Source organism: Centroberyx affinis, unplaced genomic scaffold, assembly GCF_046629955.1.
Source record: "Centroberyx affinis isolate AG114_WGS23_722 - 3 ecotype Tasmania unplaced genomic scaffold, CSIRO-AGI_Caff_v1 ptg002325l_1, whole genome shotgun sequence".
Taxonomy (NCBI): Eukaryota; Metazoa; Chordata; class Actinopteri; order Beryciformes; family Berycidae; genus Centroberyx; species Centroberyx affinis.
Genome location: NW_027280593.1, coordinates 105,323 through 127,264, shown reverse-complemented (window position 1 = coordinate 127,264; position 21,942 = coordinate 105,323). Strand labels below are relative to the sequence as shown.

General features: G+C 41.1%; 1 protein-coding gene across 2 annotated transcripts in view; it reads right to left on the bottom strand.

The window, feature by feature from the left end:
* Positions 1–195: 195 nt before the first annotated feature.
* Positions 196–21,942, bottom strand: part of lrrk2 (leucine-rich repeat kinase 2) — a 48,954-nt gene continuing 27,207 nt past the window's right edge. For both annotated transcript variants that reach the window (XM_071533119.1, XM_071533120.1), the window contains exons 28-51: positions 21,188–21,369; positions 20,664–20,887; positions 19,982–20,109; positions 18,901–19,119; positions 18,234–18,435; positions 17,447–17,535; positions 16,656–16,843; positions 15,760–15,914; positions 15,191–15,337; positions 14,420–14,611; positions 14,082–14,228; positions 13,682–13,794; positions 12,679–12,869; positions 11,738–11,898; positions 11,074–11,244; positions 10,220–10,320; positions 8,347–8,559; positions 7,275–7,468; positions 5,908–5,980; positions 5,533–5,723; positions 4,806–4,958; positions 3,859–4,085; positions 1,527–1,738; positions 196–848 (exon numbers count right to left, since the gene is read on the bottom strand). In XM_071533119.1, the coding sequence (XP_071389220.1) occupies positions 1,539–1,738; positions 3,859–4,085; positions 4,806–4,958; positions 5,533–5,723; positions 5,908–5,980; positions 7,275–7,468; positions 8,347–8,559; positions 10,220–10,320; positions 11,074–11,244; positions 11,738–11,898; positions 12,679–12,869; positions 13,682–13,794; positions 14,082–14,228; positions 14,420–14,611; positions 15,191–15,337; positions 15,760–15,914; positions 16,656–16,843; positions 17,447–17,535; positions 18,234–18,435; positions 18,901–19,119; positions 19,982–20,109; positions 20,664–20,887; positions 21,188–21,369 (3,861 nt within the window). In that variant the 3' untranslated portion in view covers positions 196–848; positions 1,527–1,538. The remainder of the gene's footprint in view (positions 849–1,526; positions 1,739–3,858; positions 4,086–4,805; positions 4,959–5,532; positions 5,724–5,907; positions 5,981–7,274; positions 7,469–8,346; positions 8,560–10,219; positions 10,321–11,073; positions 11,245–11,737; positions 11,899–12,678; positions 12,870–13,681; positions 13,795–14,081; positions 14,229–14,419; positions 14,612–15,190; positions 15,338–15,759; positions 15,915–16,655; positions 16,844–17,446; positions 17,536–18,233; positions 18,436–18,900; positions 19,120–19,981; positions 20,110–20,663; positions 20,888–21,187; positions 21,370–21,942) is intronic.

Genomic DNA, 21,942 nt, shown 5'->3' with positions numbered 1-21,942 from the left:
GGTCAACTTTGAGAGGTCATTCTCAATACTTATGCCATTATTCCTGTTTTCATTACCGTACATCATCATACCACAAATACAATATGCTCAAATCACTCTAGAAGTACTTTCACTTTTAAACAATAACCATTAAACTTCCCTCCACTCTGGAGTTCCCCATGCTCTTTTTGTAAACAATGCTTTGACAGAGAGCCATGACAGTACATAAAATATAATTTACTGACATGTTCTGCTTGACAACATGACAAACATTGACATTACATAAGGTGACAAAAAAAACAAAAAACAGTACAAAGCAGTCAGCATAATAAAAGTGTCTGTCCACTGAACTGGAGTGAATGAGCTTACTGGTAAACACACACACACACAGACATCAGAATAAATAATCAAATATAGGCTTTAAGAGGCTTTTTCCTTTGGCTTACTTTCCAGTTTCTGGTTCTATAGCATATCACAGGTAAACAAACATTTCTATTAATCAGGAACAGTAGGTTTTCCTGAACATCTGTATTGCCCAAGGCCCTGACAACAACAACAACAACACATTAGACCATCTGTGTCCCTTTTAAAAAATGTCTCTTCAAAAATCACACAGAGATTGTCTATGTCCGGTAAAACATATGGCACCTTATTTCATAAGTGTGCATCCTAACAAAAAAAACATTTTGGGAATCAAATATTTGTTTAAAGGCAGTTGCAACATGCTGCCTTTATTAAGTCTCTTGGTCTTTCGGGGTCAGTGCAGTGAACAGTATGGCTGTCAGAAAATGAGGTAAACCTTCCCCTTTAATGTGTGCTGCTCACATTTATCAATCCACTGGAGATTCGATCCCTTTTCGACGAACGTTCTGTAAAAAATGATTAAAAAAAACAAGATCACTGTTATAAGTCATGATGTTGTGATGTTGCTTGTGCTAGTTACCACAGTTTGGAACACATATGTTGGTGTTAAACTGCCACATTCCTACTATCCACTATTACTGCTGCAACTACTACTACTGCTACTACTGTTACTACTGTTAATACTACAGCTGCTACTGCTACTACTACTGCAAGTGCTGCTACTTCTACTCATACAATTAATACTACTACTATTACTACTAATGTTGCTGCTACTACTTACACTACCTACTTGTAATACTATTACTACTACTAGTGCTGCTACTACTTTAAACACTATTACTGCTACTCCTATCACTACTGCTGACTACTATTGTTACAACTATTACTACTACTACTGCCTCTACTTCTGCTACGACTGCTACTATTGCTACTACTACTATTATTGCTACTACTACTACTACTACTACTACTACTACTACTACTACTACTACTACTACTACTACTACTACCACTAATAGTAAAAACACTTTTTTTGTATAGCACTTCTCAAAACAGTTACAAAGTTCTCTACAGACAATAAAATTCTCAATAAAAGGCAATAACATAAATGTTAAAAAAAACAAACAAATCAGATATGAATTGAAAACCAGGCCGAAAAGGGAATAAAACAGATCAGTACATACAAAGCTGGAGGCTCAGTCATAGAGGAGCTGCTCTCTCATTTTGGCTGCGATCTCCTCTCTCATCTCACAGTGTTTGTTCAGGTCCTTGACCTCCAGCGGCAGGGTGCTGTTCCACACCATCAGCACCGACTCCTCACTCTCACCAAGCTGATTCCTGTCCTGTGGGAGTCTTCTGCCCAACACCAGCACCACATTCTTACGGTTTAGTGTTTCTGTTGGCGGGAAAAAACAAAAAAAGGTTTATAAAGTTTACAAAATAACTCTCAGCAGTGTGTACAGAGGGGAACAAGATAAGTGGACAATTATGTGATTGACAGACAGGCTTGTATATGTATATTAGGGCTGGGCGATATGGTTGAAATTAATATCACGATAATCATAAGGATTTTTCTCGATATCAATATATATCACGATATGGTTCATGTATGCAAAATCACGTTAAATAATCAAATTCATGTTCATCTCATTGAACCGAATGGTAATGTTAGGTGTGATGTCAAACAAAACTGAAATTTTCAAATAATATTCCTACCATACCTCATTTTATGAGAGTTTTTAAGTAAAATTTGCTTGTCATCATCAATTTAGACAGCAGAAATGTGTGTCACGATATCAAAATATATTCCACTGAAAGATGATAAACGATAATATTGAATTATCGCCCAGCCCTAATGTATATATATAGCAACATTTAAACATGTAAAAATGAACGACAGATCAAACAAGGACAAGGGGAAAGGAAGACATACTGATGCAGAGCAGCAGTCAGAGTGATTCACTATGCAGGCAAACTGTGAGCAGAAAGTCAGGCAATCTCACAGATTTGTGGATACTAACACCCTGACAGACTGTGAAGGGGGCACAAAAGAAACAACCAACTGTAGTATTATACTGTTCTGTACCGTTTTTACTGATTCTGCATTTCCTCTAAGCTGAAATTGGAGTTGTCACACCAAAATGAAGTCCTATATCCTATAGTAGCATTGCAACAGGTATGAAATAGAATTTAAACCTCATTTGGATGCAAGAACTAGGGTGACCACCTGTCCCGCGTCCCGCACGTCATAAGCAGTGTCCCGCATTTCAATGATTAGGCCTATTTATTTACTGTTTTAGTAAACAACATACTTATATATTTAACCATGAATTTTCTAGTTGCTACTTAAGGAAACTGGTCTGTTTATCCCTCCTATTCTTGCATAAAATGTGATTTTCAACCAAACTATTAGCCTATTATATTTAATTCATTATATTTATTGGATTGAATAGGTTCTAGTGTCGTTAAAATAAACATTTCATAAAGCCTACCGATGATTTAAAGCAGGTTAATATCCAACGCCACTGCAAATAGGCATTCCGTCTAATATTAAATCAATATTTACATAGCCTAATAATAGTCATTTCTCTCTCTCTCTCCCACGTGTCCCGCATTGTCCCGCAAAATCATGTCTGCTGTCCTGCAACGGAACAATTAACAGGTGGTCACCCTAGCAAGAACTCACACAAAAATCTTATGGGTCAAAGACGTCACTGCTCCATTCATTGTCTATGTTTCAGTGCCAGATTTTACATTCCAGTGACTTCACAAATTCAAGCATCAGTTCTCCAGTTTCTAGCTTTAGGTAAGGAGTGGTGCAAGTTCACAAACACTGACTGAACTGTCCTGGGGCACAGGGAATAAGATATGTGAATTTTTCAAATGGGTGGCATTCCCCTTTAACTCATGAAGGAGTTACAGTATTTTCAAGAAAAGTTTTTCCTCATTAATATGCAGCAAGGTGCTCCAAAATCTAATCAGATCATCTACTCCAGTGATTCTCAATCTTTTTCATATCAAGGACCCCTAATCTAGTCCACATTAGAGCCACAGAACCCCATTTGATGAGATTTTGTCTCTCAGACACAAATCTGAGAATATTTTTATTGTTAGAAATGATTTTGTCCAGAATTCCATGACTATCTGTATTGTAGGTAGAGGGATAACAGTGAAACAATGATCAAAACAGTCATTCTTCTACATTCTCTAATTGTGTTAACTTCTTGTAAATGAAATAATGCTGAAATTTAACAATTCATCAATTTGCTGGGGACCCCCTGGAACCATCTCAAGGACCCCTGGTGGTCCCCGGACCCCACGTTGAGAACCACTGGTCTACTCTATAGGGGGATCCTGTGATGTAAGTATGAAGTTTATATCGTGTATTGTTCTTGGGTTATTGTGTTCACTAGAATGTGTCTACAAACACACAGACGCCACCGTGACGGCATCATGTCCTCAATACCCCGTGTTATGGTGGCGGGACATGAAAATAAATACAACAGCACCACCCACCTATGAGCGCCGAGGCGATGCAGCGGATGGACTGGCAGCGGGGGGCGATGACCTGCAGCGCCTGGTGTTTGGAGAGCTCCAGCAGCAGCAGGTAGCCCCCTCTAGTGCCGATCCAGAGAGCAGCACTGTTCTGCAGCAGCAGGGCCTTGACTCTGGCCCAGGTGGGAGAAGCCTCGCCGGGCAGCTCCGCCACGCCGCCCGCCCTGCCTCTGCAGCCGGGGTCATGTCTGAGGGAGAGGCTTCGTTAACACATGAACAGGTATACTGTAATAACATAGAACAGTATACAACTTTAATGTCCAACCTAGGCTGGGAAATATGTTTGTAAGCAGCGAGATCCTGTTTGTTTTGGCGGCATCGTTGTTGCCAAGCGCTCATTGCTGTGGTGTTCCTGCACTGCACTTCCTACAGATCACCTGTCAATCAAACAGCGTGGGGAATTTCAAAGAGTCTGGAGGCCTTTTCTAACCTACTATGACAACCTAACCCAAATTACAGACTGGAAGAGTTCATAACCTAATTCTTTCTTGGTTTGGGGCAGTACTGTAGTAGTTTAACTAAGAGTTATTTTATAAAGACAAAGATGAGTGTAACTGTTATGTATTTATTTGTGCTTGATGTCACTGTTTTGGTCATCTTGGGAGGATGCTGGGGGGGTGGGTGATATGTTGAGGAGTGGGGGAGGGATGGGGATTATACTGGAATTATTTCATATGTTGATTCTGTGATTTGTAAAATGCAAAATTCCAATACAAAAAAAAAAAAATCAATCAAACAGCGTGGGCGGGACTGTGGCGTCTTTTTCCTTGGATTTTCTGTTGATGAAGTTTGAGTTTCTGTAGGTGGCTCTCTTTTCTTTGTCTGTTCAGCCATGGTGGCTATTGCTGCTCATGCTAACTACCACTATATAAAGGTGTGTGTGTGTGTGTGTGTGTGTGTGTGTGTACCTGATCAGCTGGGCACAGTCGATGCAGTCCACCATCCTGTCGCTCCTCTTGTCCCACACCTCGACGCTCGATCCCCCGGCCTTGCTCAGGTACACGTGTTTATCCACCGCCATACGAGACACACACGCCTCGCCGCCCACCGCCCGCTGCTGCCTGGACCACACACACACACACACACACACACACACACACACACACACCCAACTGTGCTGTTACACTGAAAATCACACATTTATATATTAATCCCCAGCCTCCTCATCACTACATTTCTAATCTTAACCTTTATCCTAGGCTAAACCTTAATAAAATTCTAAGCTTAAACCTTAAGATAACTTTTTTTTTTTTTTTATTCCGGTCTGGAAAATAGTCTTCACCACAACTTTTCTGTTTGTTTTTTATGATCCTGTTTTTTCAAGGACTTGCGGGGACATTCTGCATTAAATGTCCACAGACTGTTTTCTATGGTACTAGCAGGAAAAGATGTTAAAAGATATAGAAGAGCAATTTTCACTATCTGCACATTATTTTTTTAATCATTTCTCAGGCTGGGAAGGGTTTTGATGAAAATACATGCTCTTTCTCAACAGCAGTTGTCGAGGGAAGGGAGAGCCTTAGTCATTCACTTTCCCTCCTAGAGATTTGAACCAACGATTTTCCGGCTCCAAACCTGATTGCCTAACCTTTAGATTCCAGCTGCCTCACATTTCCCTACATGACATGAACTCACTGGAAGATGAGGTTGGGTCTCGTGTCGATGGTCTTCCAGACTTCGTAGTCGGCCGCGAGGGAGAGGATCTTGGTGCCGCAGCCGGCCCACACCGACATCCTGTCCAGCGAGTGCACCGATTGGCCCAGACACATGACGGGCGTGTTGACGTTCCCTATGGTGAGAGTTTTGACTGGCTGTCCATTCTCCTGCTGGAAGGTGGGGGATGAGAGGAAAATGAGGTTCTTAGCTGATACCAGGTTTATAGCCAACTGACAGAAGTGCCTTATGGAATCATTTATCCAAAGTGCCTTACAGAATCATGTATGCATACATTTATAGCGTGGGAGGCCCCAGTGGAACTTCTTCAGTACTAAAATCAGATGCAATATTTACCTTTAGGGCAGAGTCTTCATAAACTGTAAGAACTCCATCTGCCGTCCCAACTAGCAAGTAATTCCTTCTTTGGCTGGAATGAAATGAAAAAGATCAAGGAGCAACATTTAAATGGATTATTGTAGATTCAGCAAAGCTATCGCAGTTTACCTTAATGTGGACTTTCTAGATCTAGAAGGTTCACAACATGCATGCTGTAGCTACAGTTGTTACATTTTCACATCTGACCCCACCTTATATTTTCAATCTTCATTTACAGGGTTCCTCCACATTTTAGATTTCAAAATTCAGTTGTTTTTCCACACCATAACGTATTGACTGGATTTAATAATTTTGGCTCAATATTATTTAAGATGATAGCGGGCGATGTGACTGGGCAATGTGACGGTCAACCAGGCCAGTCTGCCTTGAGAGATATTCCTGTCAATACTAAATATCACAATATGCAAAAGTGGCCTTACATAAAATATGTAGTTGAATGTGTACTGGGACTGACCAATATTTTTCCTGATATTTTTTTTTTACTTTCCAGACCTGCGTAGGAAGCTGGTATTTTATCTTTGATAGTAGTATGGCGCCATCTGTTGAAACACTGGCTTTGTAGCAAATTTTTTTTTTTCAACTTTATTTATATAGCACCTTTCATACAAGCATGCAGCCCAAAGTGCTTCACATTGCGAAATTACAACAATAAAATGTAAAAAAAAAAATCAATAAATAAGTAAAATAATAAATAAAAATACAATAAAATAAACACCAGGGATAAAAGTAAAAACCAATGATTAGAACTTAAAAACTAAGGCTATAACATTACTCCGAATTAAAAGCCAGATTAAAAAGATAGGTCTTTAATTTCCTTTTAAAAATACAGAGAGAGCTTGCCATTCTAATATCCAGAGGCAGTGAGTTCCACAATTGTGATTAAATAGTCTCTTAAGTTGTTTTTCAAACTGCAATCTGTTGTCTGACCTTTAATACAAGGACCAACACTATGTGACAACTAAACATGAGTTTCACATGTATTCTGAGGAAGTAAAATGTACAATGCTTGGATAGACTGGAGTAACAGGTCTGTTTACTCCAGTAATAGACTGGAGTACCCAGCATTTTTTACAGACCTACCAGACAAATGTAAAATGTAAAAGTTTTCATGAACTGGTTATAGTTTGATAGGATGAATCACTGTTGTGTTACAGAGAGTGGCCAAATGGGCATTTATTTATATGAAGATTACTACTTTAATTTCACTTTGACATAACACATGGGCATAAACTATTCTTCCCCATACAAGAGTGCCTTGATATCTGAAAAAGCTCAGCCTCACTCCAAAGAGTAGGGGGTTTAGTGCGTTAAACAAGGCTACTTACGAGCGACGAGGGTGTGTGTGGAAGAACAGTGAAGTGACGGCATCGGTGACGCTCTGCAGGTGGTGCCATGTCGACATGTCCTGACTGCTGATGACCACTAAGGAGCCAGACTGAGTACCTGCCACCAGCCAATCACACGCCTCGTCCGGGATTTGGACTGTCACCAGGCATAGGACAGGACTGGTATCAATCTCCTGTTGGAGGGAGAGAACAACCTTGTGAATAACAGATGTTACCGTTACTGTATTATGAAAAACCAATACTACTATGCAATCACTAATGTGAATACAACTTTTGTATCGGCTGAGGAACTCTTACTATGAGGATCTCTTAGTTCAAGATCAAATGTCAAGAATGTGTCATTTGGTTGGCACATTTATACAAACTGCATTCATTTGGCCAGGTGAGAACAATGGCATTCGAATTTCACTTAAACCAAATAACCGCAGTGTGACGCCTGAAACTGCGAGTCTCAGCCCTCTCTTCCAAGTGAACTGAGGTATGGTTTGTTAGGAGTGAAAACGTAATCCGAACCAACTAGGAAGAAATTAGGTTTTATGGGTATAAAAACACAGTGGTGACATCTGATAGCCAGCAGTTCCTCTCATCTGATAGCCAGCAGTTCCTCTTGCTTGGAAAGCCTGGCATAAAAAAAATGAACCGAGAGCAAAACTCAGACTGGACTGATGCTCACATTCAGCTATTTCTTCATCTGTTCTCAACTGGTATGAACACCAGAGAAGGGAAATTACAGCAACGAGTACAAACACTTGTCTGTACCTGTTCATGCTTAGCTTAAGTTACAGCAACTGGAATCAAATTTGTTTTCAACACCCCCCCCACCCCACCCCCGCCCCCAAAATCTCTAACCAAAACTCTGTCCAATAAATGAGCTACCTGTGAGTCATGTAACTTTTGTTTACAAACCCTGGTTCAATTGTAATTGAGCAGTGTGATGCCAAAACAACCAAATACAAAAATGCAACAAGGTGTACTTTTCCACTTCGGTTCGTACCAAAGAAAACAAACAGTAGGTGTGATGATACCGCAAGGCTATTAGTGCTGTGAATACCTGTGTAGTGACTGTGCTGGTGTCCAGGTCCACGGCTGTGATGGAGCCCAGCCTCTGGGTGCTGCTGCCCCCCCCCAGCCAGGCCCTGGGGCTGCAGGAGGGGCCGTCGCTGCTGCCAGGATCCACAATGAAGCACTCGGCGTTGGAAGCCCTGGGAACCAACAGCTCCCTCATCAGACACAGCATCTCCCCCGAGTTCAGCCTGTCAAACAACTGCACACACGAAACAATATACAACTGCTGTTTAATCACGGGTTTTGAATGGGTCGTCGTTGGCCTTAAGGTCATGAAACGTGCTCTGCTTATGAGAGACCACGCAAACACCATAAGTGATTCAGTCAGGACACTCACATCATATGATAAACCCATTTCTAGCAACAAATGGTAATGGAGCTTTAGCGAAGGTTCAGTCAGGAAGACTATCTTTTGCATGCTTATGCTGTAGTTTTACTACACATCTCTCACGCATGCTCACTCATTATTTCCTTGCTGTCTTTTCCCGGGCTGTCAATTGAGATATCAGCTGTTCACATCAGCTATCCAATAGCACAGCGACACACCTCTATCGTTAGCCTATCATTTTGCTGCTGTCTTTTTAAATATGTTTCTCTCTCCGCTGTAGTCCATCCATGCTGCTGTTATGCGCTCACCCCTCCACCTCCCCGTCTCCGCCCAGTCTTCGCAGATTCATCAGCTTCATCAGCTTCTTCACTCATCAGCCTCACCAGCTATCAGATTCAGCAGAGTCATCAGCCACCACCACCACCAGTGTCTGGACTCCATGGGGGGATTTATCTTGCTGCCGCTCAGGGCTGGTGCCCCTCGATTACAAAATCTCCCTGTAGAGTCTAAGCGCCAAAGACTCTTGTTAAGTCTTAATTTTCACTATATCATCTGTTATAATAAACAATTATCTTTACTTCATTCACTTGTCTCTCCTGATTGAAATAGAGTTGGATTTAGTGGTGTGGCTCTGCTCCTGGCATGCTCAAAGAACAAATCTACTCAAGCATGACACAGATTTGGCTCGAAGCATGTGAACACCACTTGCGCATGCGACAGAGCCTGAGAGATGCACATCACATAACAATACAATAAACATAGTGAGCCAACATAGTATGAATTCCTGAGGGCTGGCGGAGGTGGAGGGAGTTAAAACAATGTGGTTACATGGCAGGAATTAAATGCAGCAGCGTAAACGAAAGCAGGATGAGTGAGCATTACATTTGTTTATATGGACCGCCTAGTTAACAGAGTAGGTCGTGGTGGAATGTGATTGGACATGTATGTAGAGCACCTGACACATGACTACCAGCCCTACCTGAACTATCACAAAGCTCCATTAACATGAAAATCAAAAGTTTTTCCCACAATAGTGGCAATATTTCATGGATTGTTTCTTCCAAAGCACCTTACAGTATCACGAGTGCATACATTTTTAGTATGCACAGTGGGTATCAAACCCCTAACCTTGGCAATGTTAGTGCCAGGTTCTGCCCATTAAGCTACACAGAATCACATACATACAAAGGGACAACCCGGTGTTCACAATGTAGGGACTATGTAACCACTTAAAATAAAACAGACATACAAATGAGAAGGACTTCCAACCCCGCTTCACAAGGGTTTGCTTTCTTTTGAGTCAATTAGCATATCCAAACAATTGAGAATCAGTTAAAAAGTACAGAAATACAGTAGTGGTTAAGACCACTGAGCCTTGAACCACCATGTACCTGGGCCAAGGATCAACCTCCACCAGAACCAACTCTCCTGTCTCCTTTATAACTTTCCTACTGTTTCAATAAAGATAAAAAATACTAATATCCTTTAAAAAAAAAAACAACAACTTTCCAACAGTCCTCTAGCTGCTAACCTGAGCAGATGTGGGCCGATCCTGAGGACTTTCCTTCATGCAGTCCTTCATCAGGGCCTGGAAGCCCGGCCATGGGGAGCAGCCGTAGTGTTTCACTGGGTCTGTGGAAAAGACAAATGGATGAGAGCCTCAGGTGAGCAAATGTTCTTTGACTTCATCTTTGATCCCACTGTGCAGTCATTTGAAAGGTTGCAGTAAAAATCTAAATCATATCTGTAGTATTCATAACTTGGATAATGACCGGAATTTGTTTGAACTTTTTAGATAATTACAGAAAATAATAGATAAATACAGAAAAATCAATGTAACCAACTGATATTGACATCAAAATCATTTTCATTTCATGTATCACAGCTTTGATATGGATTTGGACAATTGGAAAATTGTGTTTGCCTTTTATGAATGAGGCCCATTATCTTTTGTGGTGCTCACATCTTAGGCGACTTCAAATTGTAGTGTGGGTGTAAATATTTGCCAAGCTGTTTGTAGTAAGTAAATTCTTGGCCTCTCAAAGCCTGGTTAACAGTGCCATCTAGAGGCCCTGCAGTTTGATATTTTATTCATTTAATAAGATCAGAGGGGGATCAAACCATCATGCAGAGTGTCACTTCATGAGATACCACCATTTGAAAAAAGTGTCACCTCTTACAAAATGCTTGTTAGCACAAACAACATAAGTTACAGTCCTTGAAAGGAGAGTGGGTAACATAAGTTCTTGGTTTGAGAGAATGACAAGACTTTCATAAACCGGATCCACCATATTTTAGAGAAATGATTACAGAATGACTGATTTCACATGCAGAGTTTTTCCTAAATGTATGTGTAGCTTTTTGGAATTGATCTCGAGATATTACCTGGCAATTTTCCCTGCACTGCGATCTCATCAAACTCGCTGGGGAACTTCATGCCATCAGAGATGCGCTCGCCGCAGGTCAGGAGGTCGTAGAGCAGCAAGCCAAAGGAGAAAACATCAGCCTGCTGGTTGTAGATCACATTCCCCCGGGCCACTTCTGGTGCTCGGAAACCTGCCCAATGCAAAGGGAACCAGTTCACAAAAGTTTATTTGCAGCGATAAAACAAAGAAGCAGAGTGATTAAAAAACTTCCAAATTATGAATTGCTGCACATACTTTATCTGATAAATCAGACTGTGGAGATGAGCTAGCACTTGAAAACCTACTTAGATAAACTTACAAATTGGAATATTTCTTACTTTATCTGAGAAATTGGATTTGTAAAAATGAACTGACGGAATTACCCCTATCTACATTTTTACATAAGCCTGTTTTACATAAGCTTTACATAAGGGACTATTAATTGAATTTGAGTGTTGAGCGCCACATGCCACCATCAATATTAATGGACATAACAGTATTCTTAAGCTTGCAGCACGCAGCTGTTCAGAGGTCGGATGTTTCCAGACTCATTTACAGTTATTGTTAGTTGTTCTAGGTAAGCACTTAGCTAAATGTCTTAAATGTAAAGTGCAGGACGTGTGATGGTTGAGGAGGCGTCGTACCTGGCGTTCCCTCGGAGCTCCTCACTCCCATGCTGCAGCAGTACTGGGAGATGCCGTAGTCGGTAATCTTGGCGATGATCTCAGAGTTTGTCTTCAGGTTGAACAGCAGGACATTGTGGGGCTTCAGATCCCGGTAGATGATCATGGACGAGTGGAGATACCTGCTCACACACATAGAAAACAGTTCATGGCTCCTACAGGTTCCTTTTCAAAATTACTTACTTTGTCCAGACTTTAGTTTTTCCACTGAATTTTAAAATGTGTTTAAAATGGTGTTAAATATGACTTTCAATTGAGTCATAATCTTAATAATAATATTCAGCTAATGCATAGGGAAGATTATTCAACATATGTCACATTATGTTAAATGGCAGTGGGTTTGCCATTACATTAAATTTGTATTCTATTCTATATGTTTATTGGGACTAAATACAATTTTTTCCACACTTTCACCGACTGTACAATCCCCAAACTTTTTAAAGGCCTGGAAATGATCAAATGAATTTTCCATACTTCCAGACTTCCAAAACTTTTGAAACTAGTAAATAAAATTTGAAATTGAAACTAACGAATAATGAAACAAGGATGTGTTGGGTAAGATGAAACTTTAAAGCAGCAGAGTTGGGAAGGTTATCAGTTATCGATTATCGGTTAAATGCTGAAAATTGCAATCAGACTGGAAATTGCAATCATCATCTACAACCAAGCTTAATCATTATTACAAATTATGCAAAATTTTGTTTGCCTCCACAATCTCAAAGTCCATATGCCTCTTTAAACAAGGCATCTGAGTAATCTTACAAGCAATAATTATTTTCCAAATGCATCTGTAACCTAATTTCCTTTTTTTCCAGTAACCATAATAGATTACAGTTAAAAAATGTTGTAATCTGAATAATATAATCCCATTAGATGTAATCCCTTACTCCCTAAACCCACACCTGAGTCCGTCGGCCACATGCAGGGCTATCCTTTGCTGGAGCTTTCTGTTGAGGCTGCCGTTCTCGTGTTCGAATAGGGAGTCCAGAGAGCCTCGCAGAGCCAACTCCATCACCAGGACCTGGGGGGCCGGGCCGGCCGCCAGCAGGCCGACCAGGCTGGGGTGGCGGAGGCGACCCAACACCGCCAACTCCTGGAGAAAAAAGGCCAGTGAAGGGTGTGACGAGGTGAGGGGAGGGGTGAAATGACAGAGGGAGGCAGTACAGTATAGTTTAAAGAGTAATTTTGCACCCAGTTTGAGCTTCTCTCCGCCTTCTGTCCGATGTTAGAAAATGCAAGACAGTCGGCGTGAAGAGCGGGCAAGAAGAGGGTGTTTTGGGTTGGTCCAGGTTGGTGAGAAGACGAACAGGGTAGAGTGTTCACGGGCGTGTACACACGCTAGGTTGGGGTGGGAAATTTTTTTTTACCAAATGATGTATCTTAAGAGAATTGTCTTTGACCATGGCTGCATGTCCAACTGAACACCAGCAAACTAATGCAGGTCTAGTGAGATAAATACAGCACGGGCACATTAGTGCTCAAATGTTGACAATATGACCAGCATTGTTGTATTTCATAACCATATAGTTTAGTGTGGAGTAACTCTTTAAAGAAGGCTTATGACCAGACAAGTCACCGGTTTGATTTCTCAGAGCAGCTGGGAAAAGTGGCAGTGGATTAATCTTTACTCTTCCAATGACTTTCAAGGCTATTACCCACACACAGCGGTCAACAATACAAGATTGTACTGGCCAGAGTGTGTGTATGGCTGTAACTCTCCCTCCCCCTACATCTACTATTGTCAATAGGAATTAATCATTTGTCAATTTGCCAAGTTAAATAAATGGTTGATGTGAAAGAAAAATAAACACTAAGACACTGACTCATAGCACTGTCTATAACCAGAGAGTCTTACACTCAACCTTAATGACTATTTAGCCCGGTAGTAGAAATATTCTACAATACCTGTCTGAGGAGTCTGTGGATGTAAAGCTCAGATGCGTGCTTGTTGAAAATCTTCACAGCCACATCTTCATTTTTGTAGACTCCTCGATAGACAGTTCCAAAACCACCATCCCCTGTAAACAATGTATATAAAACATGCATACAGTATACTGCATGTGATAATGACATTATGAAAAAAACAAAAAAAACAAAAAACCTCTAGTAATAATTTCAACAAAATGAAAAATTATGACCAGCTCTAGCACAGGTCAAAAAAGGAGATGGAAGACAAGAAACACAAGAGAAAACAACGGACAACCTTGTCTCGTACCTTTTATTTTATTAAAACACTGTTTCATCATTCATTTATAAAAAAACAATAATAATAGTAATAATTATATAAGGAAAAAGGTAGGCCTACCCAATCGGTTCTCCTTGGATAGGTCAACCTCCAGCTCCTCGTTGTCCAGTATGGTTCCTGCAGGCTGGTCACTCAGTATCAAGTCAGGGGCGATCTGAGAGATGGGCAGTGTGCACCTGGGATCCTCTGGGTTCACCAGCAGGAAATCTGTGGGTCATTAATATAATCATGAATACCACACAAGTGGAATGTTTCAAGCTAAATTTTCCATTCAAAATTTCTCCCTCCAGAGATTGAGAAACCAAATTCAAAGTCTTCTGTGCCTCTGTTTTCACAGACTAAAAAAAGATAAGCATTAATGAATTCTAACCAACACAACAGGTTTTGACAGGAAGTACCATTGTCAAAATGGGTAAAGAGATCCTCCAACAGAATCTTGCTCCACTCCTGACCGTCCTCGAAGCTGTAAAGAGCCCACTTCTTTAGCAGAGCCTCGCCACTGCCGTGCATGTCAGTGTTGAGCAGGCCGGGAAACCATTCCTCCAGCAGGGAGTCGACATGGTCCACCACCTGACCCAGCAACATCCGGCCTGGCGGAACGGACATGTTTATCATTAACATTATCACTTCATCACCACCATGGTAATCACCTCTATATTCACCACCATCATCAGGATAATTTCTCACATGTCCCCATATTCATCAACTTCACCACCATCATCATCATTCATTGTAACATATTATCAGTATGAATATCCTGCCCTAATTATATGCACAGTAGATCAAAAATTTTAATTCTTAAACAAAAAATGTATTCATTATTAATAATTAATAGATGACAGTAGACTAAAGCTTTGAGAAGACAGTTTGTGACTGGCAGGTCACTGGTTTGAATCCCTGAAAAACATGGGGGAGGACAATAATGAGTAAAACTATCTCCTCATTGAACTACTGTGCCCTTGAACATGGCATTTATCCCCCAAAATACTCTAGTACATTTTCCAATGGCCGAAAAGCTGAAGACTATGCTTGTACTGGGTGTAATAGGCAGCTCTCTGGTGTGTGAACTGATTTAAGAAGAAGGGCAGTGCTGAAAAAACCCATGCATGCTCCACCAACTTTGCCTGGATAATTTAAGGTAAATATAGCAGGACGTTGCTGAGCGGTACCTTTGTGTGAGCAGGGCACCGTGATCTTGACGAAGCTGGCGGGGTTGTCCTCCACTGAGGCAGCCTCCACCAGACAGTAGGCCTCGGGGGACCAGCTCAGGTACACACCTCTCCTCCAGTAGATCCGGTTGGGTCGCAGCATTTTCTCTGGATCACGCACACCAGAACACCAGATATATTTTATTAAATGGTAATGTAAAAGTAATTGCGTGTCCAAGAGTGATTGGGCTCCTTCTTAAAATCTGTAACTGCAGAATGGCGCCCCCTGTTGAAACACTGTCACCTGAATACTGTATTTGTTTACATATTGATTTATTGGACATTTTTCCCCCCACTGAAATTTACGAGGTGAGCTTTTGGCAGAAGGACTGACAGGCTGTGACAATGGATGTATGAAACAAGTTGAGAAAATAAATTCTGGTTTATTTCTGTTGAGTGACTCATTTGGAAAATTCTCTGATAATTCCCTGACTTCCCCAAAGAATTTATGAAATTTATGACTTCCCCTGTCTGGAATTCACCTCTCAAAGTCCCATGACCAGCAGGAACCCCGTTAATGCTCATGTTACCTCTGCCACAGAGAAGGTAGGAGGAGACCTCCAGTAAGCGGCTGATCTGGCGGGACCAGTATCCCATGGGGAAGTAGGGCATCTCGTACAGACGCACGATCACCTCCGAGTTCTCACAGTGAGGCAGCTCGATCACCGGCCTGTGTTTGGACAGACTGTGGAGGAGGGGATGCATGGTTAGAGGCAAAAAATGTCAGATTTATTGATTTTCTATCAACATTAGCCTCTTGTAAGTTTGTTTAAAAAAATTATGTATTATTATTATTATTATTATAATACTGGCTCATATCTTAAGAATCAGAAACCCTTTAATCACCGAATCCAATAAAGGTAGAGGAGGTCATCTTGTTGGTATTGGTGCAGAGGCATGTTGACAACTTAATCAGAAATAGTCTTAATCTATCTATTATTTTCAATTAAACGATTAATCATTTAGTCTATAAAATGTAAAAAAAATAATGACAAACGCCCCTCACAAGTTACCAGAGCCCAAAGTGCCGAAAAAGCCCTAAAGTATTTATTTTATCATGATATGAAACAGAGAAAAGCAAGCAAATCTTAGCATCTGTGAAGCTATAACCAGCAAATGTTTGGTATTTTTACTTGATAAATGACAAAAATTTAATGATTATCAAAATTATAATTGATTAATTTTCTGATGATCGACTAATTGATTAACTGACTAATTGTTTCAGCACAAATACATACACCATTCAATGTGTACGTTCAGGCCGCATGGAATAACTGGTTGCAGGACAGGTATAGTGAGTGTGCAGCAGAGAAAAGGACCATACTATAGTTATACTGAATTAACTATGGGTACCATTCTTATTTGGTCTCTCTAGGAAGGCTGGATCCAAAATAACACACATTTGTATCTGCAGTTTTAAATATACCTGCTGGGTATTAGGAGCTGGTCGTCTCCGAACGGCAGGGCAATCTGGAACTTCTCCAGCAGCTTGAAGAACTGGGTCAGGTGGCTCTTGGGGAAACATTTGCTCTCAAACAGGAACTTTTCCACCATGGAGCGCTGCAGCACTCCTTTAGGATGCTCCCAGAAGCCACAGCTCTTTAATGTCAGTTTCTAGACAGAAGACAACACAGCATGTGCATGTGTTAGTGTCATTATGTGGTTACATAACGTGCCCTCCAGCAGCCATTTTGGAGCTCCTCAGTTCTTGGCCACATATCCGATTGTGTTTCTAAACTTACAGCTCAGCCTTACGTAACTTTCTAAAACTTTTCTAAACTTACGACTGAGTTTAAACAGGATTCATTTCTGTGCTGTTTTTATCTGGAGATACATTTTATCGATTTTGTGTTTAGATGATGTCAGTGTGTTGACGCAATAGCAATTTACATAATAGCTAATGTTACATGCCTTGTAGCTACCTATCTTACAGTAACCTAAATTTGGAAACAAATCAACCTTATCGGACCATTCACTTTGAATTATAATGTAAGTCAATGGTCTTGGAGCTATCTTTTTGAGATATCTTTTTTCTGGCCCAGTTAATATACATTTAAACATTATTTGTGAATGGACAATTTTCCAGTTTACCTCCATGATGGAGCCAGCCTTGGTTGCTAGGTGATTTGTGATGCAACTGCAAACCCTTTACATATCATGGTGTGTTACCAAAAGGGCTGATGTGTGTCTGAGCCTCAGACGAGGTTTGCACGTTACCTGTGAGATGATGTTGCACAGCCACTGTGGGTCGATAAAGTAAAGCTCTTGGAGCTGAAGTGCAGGATCATCAAAGTGCAGGAGAACCCCTACAGTGACAGAGAAGACAAACAGATCTGGTTAGACTTAGTTCACTGCAGTGTAATTATTGCTGATCTAAAGAGACAATAAAGAGAATCAGTGAAATGAATTTGAAACCTTTCAGTGTGCAACAGAATAGATTCATTTTTGTATGGAAAATTATTCCTTTTTTAACCAGTATCTAAGAAAAGCTGCACTGCTGATGCTTTCTTTTAATAATGTTTGTAAATCACTTGGAGTTGCATCACTGTTTGAAATGCACTATAAATACATTTGACCTGGCCTGGTTAATGTGTGTCTCTACTGCTCAGCTGAGTGTCTTTGCCAAGGTGCTGGAGTACCAGTCCAATCCACAGTGAAAGATCCTCTGCACACTTGGACCCATGCAACTTACATTGCATGTACGCACTGATGAAGGTTATGTAATTGCATGGATCTATGTATGCAGAAGATCTTTTTACAGGCCATCGAAGGGTATCAAAAGGTACTGAGCCATTCTTTATGGAAAGAATCAATGGGGCATGGTGTGATTCTTTTTTACAAAAGCAGATAGCATGGAAATAATGTAAAAATGAGATACAGATTTCCTGTAGTACCAAACAGATTTAAACTCAACGAAGGAAGATAGCACTTTAGTACCAGTATGGAATTTTGAAGTACCAGAACTGGTACCGGTATCTTGAACCCGGCCCAACTCCCTACTGACCGGCTTCACTGAGGAAGTGGATGGTATGCGGCAGCTCGGCTTCCTCCAGCTGCAGCTGGCTCTCCTGGATGAGCTGCAGCAGCTGCTGGTGCCTGATGACTGGGAACTCTGGGGGAACCCTGCTCCTCTCCTGGAGAACCCTGCGCTCCAGCTCCACGTAGCTGTCTGGTACCAGCTGGCCCATCACAGGCTGGCCCTGGATCTGTGGTGGGGAGAGCAAGGGATGGGACAGAAAAGAAGAGAATTATAATTTAGGCATTCGATCCAAAGTGCCTTGCATACATGAGTTCAATGTCAGGAGAGGAGAGGAGAGGAGAAGAAAAAGGGAGAACATGAAAGCAGAAGAGAGGAGAGAAGAATCAAACAAACTGTAAATGTATTGGTAGCATGTATTCACAGCACTGTTATATTTTTATCATACAGTAGATATGTCTCTTAGATACAGCAGATATTGTAAGATGTATATCACTGCTTTGATCAAAGGCAAAAACATGAAAAAAAAAAGCTGACCTAGAAGAATATTCTTGTGATCTGTTGTAAATGACATCAAATATTATTCAACAGAAAAAACAATGCAAAAACAGCATGTAAAAACACAGAAAAACTACTGGACAAAACTTAATTCATATTGACTATTCTATTATCACAGCTGTTTGTGTCAGTTCACCTTGAAGCTGGTGGCCTCCCTGGCGATGGTCTTGCGGAGCCTGGCCACGGCGTCCGAGTCCTCGCAGACGGCCACCATGTGGTAGTCCCTGATGGCCGGGAAGCCCTGGTGGCTCAGCAGCTCCTCTCGGATCTTGGTCAGGCAGGCCTGGAGCTGCGGCTCCTCGCTCACGTCGGTGTGGGTTCCCACCAGGATGACTGGGGACAGCGGGGCCACCGCCTGCAGCCCGGGGGACACCATGAGGTTTTAAAAGATGTGGAAAATGCAGGGTTCCTACACATCTTCCATTTAAAAATTCCAGATTTCTTTCCCAGACTTCCCAGAATGTCTTGACCAGATTTGAAGATATTACACTGCCAAAAAATATTATTTAGTGTAGTAAATTGTTAAGTTGTGTTTTCAGGATTTTCTTGAAAAAAAGGTGATAATATCTGGAAATAAAGTGGTTTACTCCACTATTATCAAGGTAATGTATTTCAGAAAAAGTCTTGAGACAAGTTGATTTGCATTTGAAAAAAGTAAGATTGGTACATTGGTACATTTTTACAATTGTTTTAAGAAAAATCTGATTTTAAAGATTCAATATTAGACTAAATGAGTTCTTAAGGTGGATATTTTTGCAAAGCGCTCGGTATTCAATGTAATGTATGTTATAACACTCTGAAAAGCTGAAGGTTATTCTTCATCACAACAAATATCACAATCTGAGAAGTGACAGTAGGTTCACAACTAGATAGAATATGTATACGGTCATATGTATATCAAGAATGAACAATATTTTTTACATATCTTTTCAGACTGTTAACTACTACTAAAGTTATTAGCTGCATCTTAATACATTAGTTTAAAAATAATAAATATAGTAAATGTTTTTTTATTTGCCTGTGTACAACACAATATGCCTATAAAACATTTACCAATAACCAAGACACCTCCAGGAGGCTCAGTAATAAATTGGGGCATAAAGAACGGCTCCGATCCAAACCCACTCTCAGCAAAGATCAGACATTTAGCCAACAGCATCTAACCCAGTGTTGTTAAGTGTAACTCCATGAAGCTTATGTTTAGGATTATGACTCACTTTGATGTTGAAGAGCCAGGGTTTGAGGGCGTCCACCTGGCTGGCTCCTTTGCTGAGGTCGTACACCACCAGGTAGAGCGCTCTGGGAGTCAGGAAGTGGGGGTGGGAGCCACTGAACTCCTCCCCACCTGAGGAGGAAAGAGACTGGGGGTGAAACCATATACCAATCTAAGACATCCATACACCATATACAGTAAATCAACAACCAAATCAATCATTTGAACAATCCTGTTTCAGGTGCTTTAGTTTGTTTCACAGTCACTGGAAAAACAACTGTTACCCAAAAACAGATCATCGCATCCACAAAACATTTTAAGGTCTCCAGAGAGTTTGAATCTTTGCCTTGTCATGTAAGTTTTACTTTCATGACAGTGGCCATTTTGTCAGAGAATGTGTCACATTTAAGAAATAGCAGATATCTCATTCTGGAACAAAATGACGACCCTAACCCTATTAATTATTACCCATCATTGTTTGCATAATCTTGCTCTACTTACATCTGCAAAAGTATTTGTACATTATATCACTTAAGCCTCAGGAATTATGTCCATACTTGATAATGATCAGAACCTATTTCTTGCTTTTCATCCTACTCAGAATAACTATGTATGTATTTTGCCATGTTAGTTGGTGATATGTCCAATTAAATGAAGTGTAATTCTGACTTCCTATCCGGGCCGACCTGAGAAGTCCCACACGTTGAGCACCATGTTCTTCTTGTCCCGTTCCCGGATGGTCCAGTCCCGGACGTCGATGCCGATAGTGGCTCGCTCCGAGTTCAACTGGGAGCGCTTCAGCTTCATCAGCTGGTGGATCAGGGTGGTCTTCCCGCTGCCGGCGTTCCCCACCACGATGAGCTTCATCCGGTAGTACGGCACCGCCTTCTTCAGTCGCTGCTGCAGGAACCTGGGAGAACGGGAAGAGGAATGGCATAGAGCAGGAATTTTTTTATCTTTATTTATCTAGAGAAGAAAGTGTTGAGCAGATATGGTCTTTTCCAGCAACGCCACTTTATTTCACTTCTTCTTGTTCCATGAATTCATGTGTGTGGACTTGAATTGCGGTGAAAATTCTGCAAATATGGTTTATGATAAGGAAGTAGGTGAAATCCAAGTAGCATTTATTCTTGATTCCTTTGGTGCCAAAACAACATTTAAAAATCACTCCAACTGTGTGTTCTGTGCACAGGTTTCTGAAGCCCCTGACCTGACGATGTCTTTGGTCTTGCTGCCGATGAGTTTGAGGTCCAGCTGGAGGCGAAGGCCGTCCAGCGGCAGGTCCCACAGTCTCCCCAGTTTCCCCATCTCATCAGGGAAGGACCGCAGGCCGGAGTTACGGCTCACGTCCAGGGAGGTCAGCTCCTCCAACAGGCCGATCTGAGGAGGGATCTGGACACAGAGGACACAAGATATTTATTTGCAGTATTCTGTCATTTACTACAGAATATTTTTTCAACTCTTATTTGACCAGGCAAGTTGACCAAGGCACATTCTTATTTACAGCAGCAGTCAAGAGGGAGCAGTTGCAGATGGATTACATGTACTCACACACTTATACCTGGCAATTGACCAGTATCATTGAGTTGCTCTACTGGAGCAGTTGGGAGAGTGAATGCCTCGCTCAAAGACACTTTAGCAGTATTTATTGAAGAAGGGGAGAGGGATACTCATTAACTTCATCTGCCTAGATTTACTAGCTGGTTCGGGAAGTCAAACCCAGCACCTTCTGGTCACAATGGTGGTCAGCCTGGTGGGGTTTACAGAAGGAGTTTCACGCAATATATCCATTTTGAAAAAAAATCTTTTTTTACCTGATATACCTGATATTCATTAGTATGGTACCGATTAGTATGATGTTAGTAGAATGACTGGCTGATATTAGCTCGGAAAATAACAGTTGAGAGTGAATTTTACTTTCATGCCAGTAGTCAATAGTGGCCTTCTCTTTATGGAATGAAACTC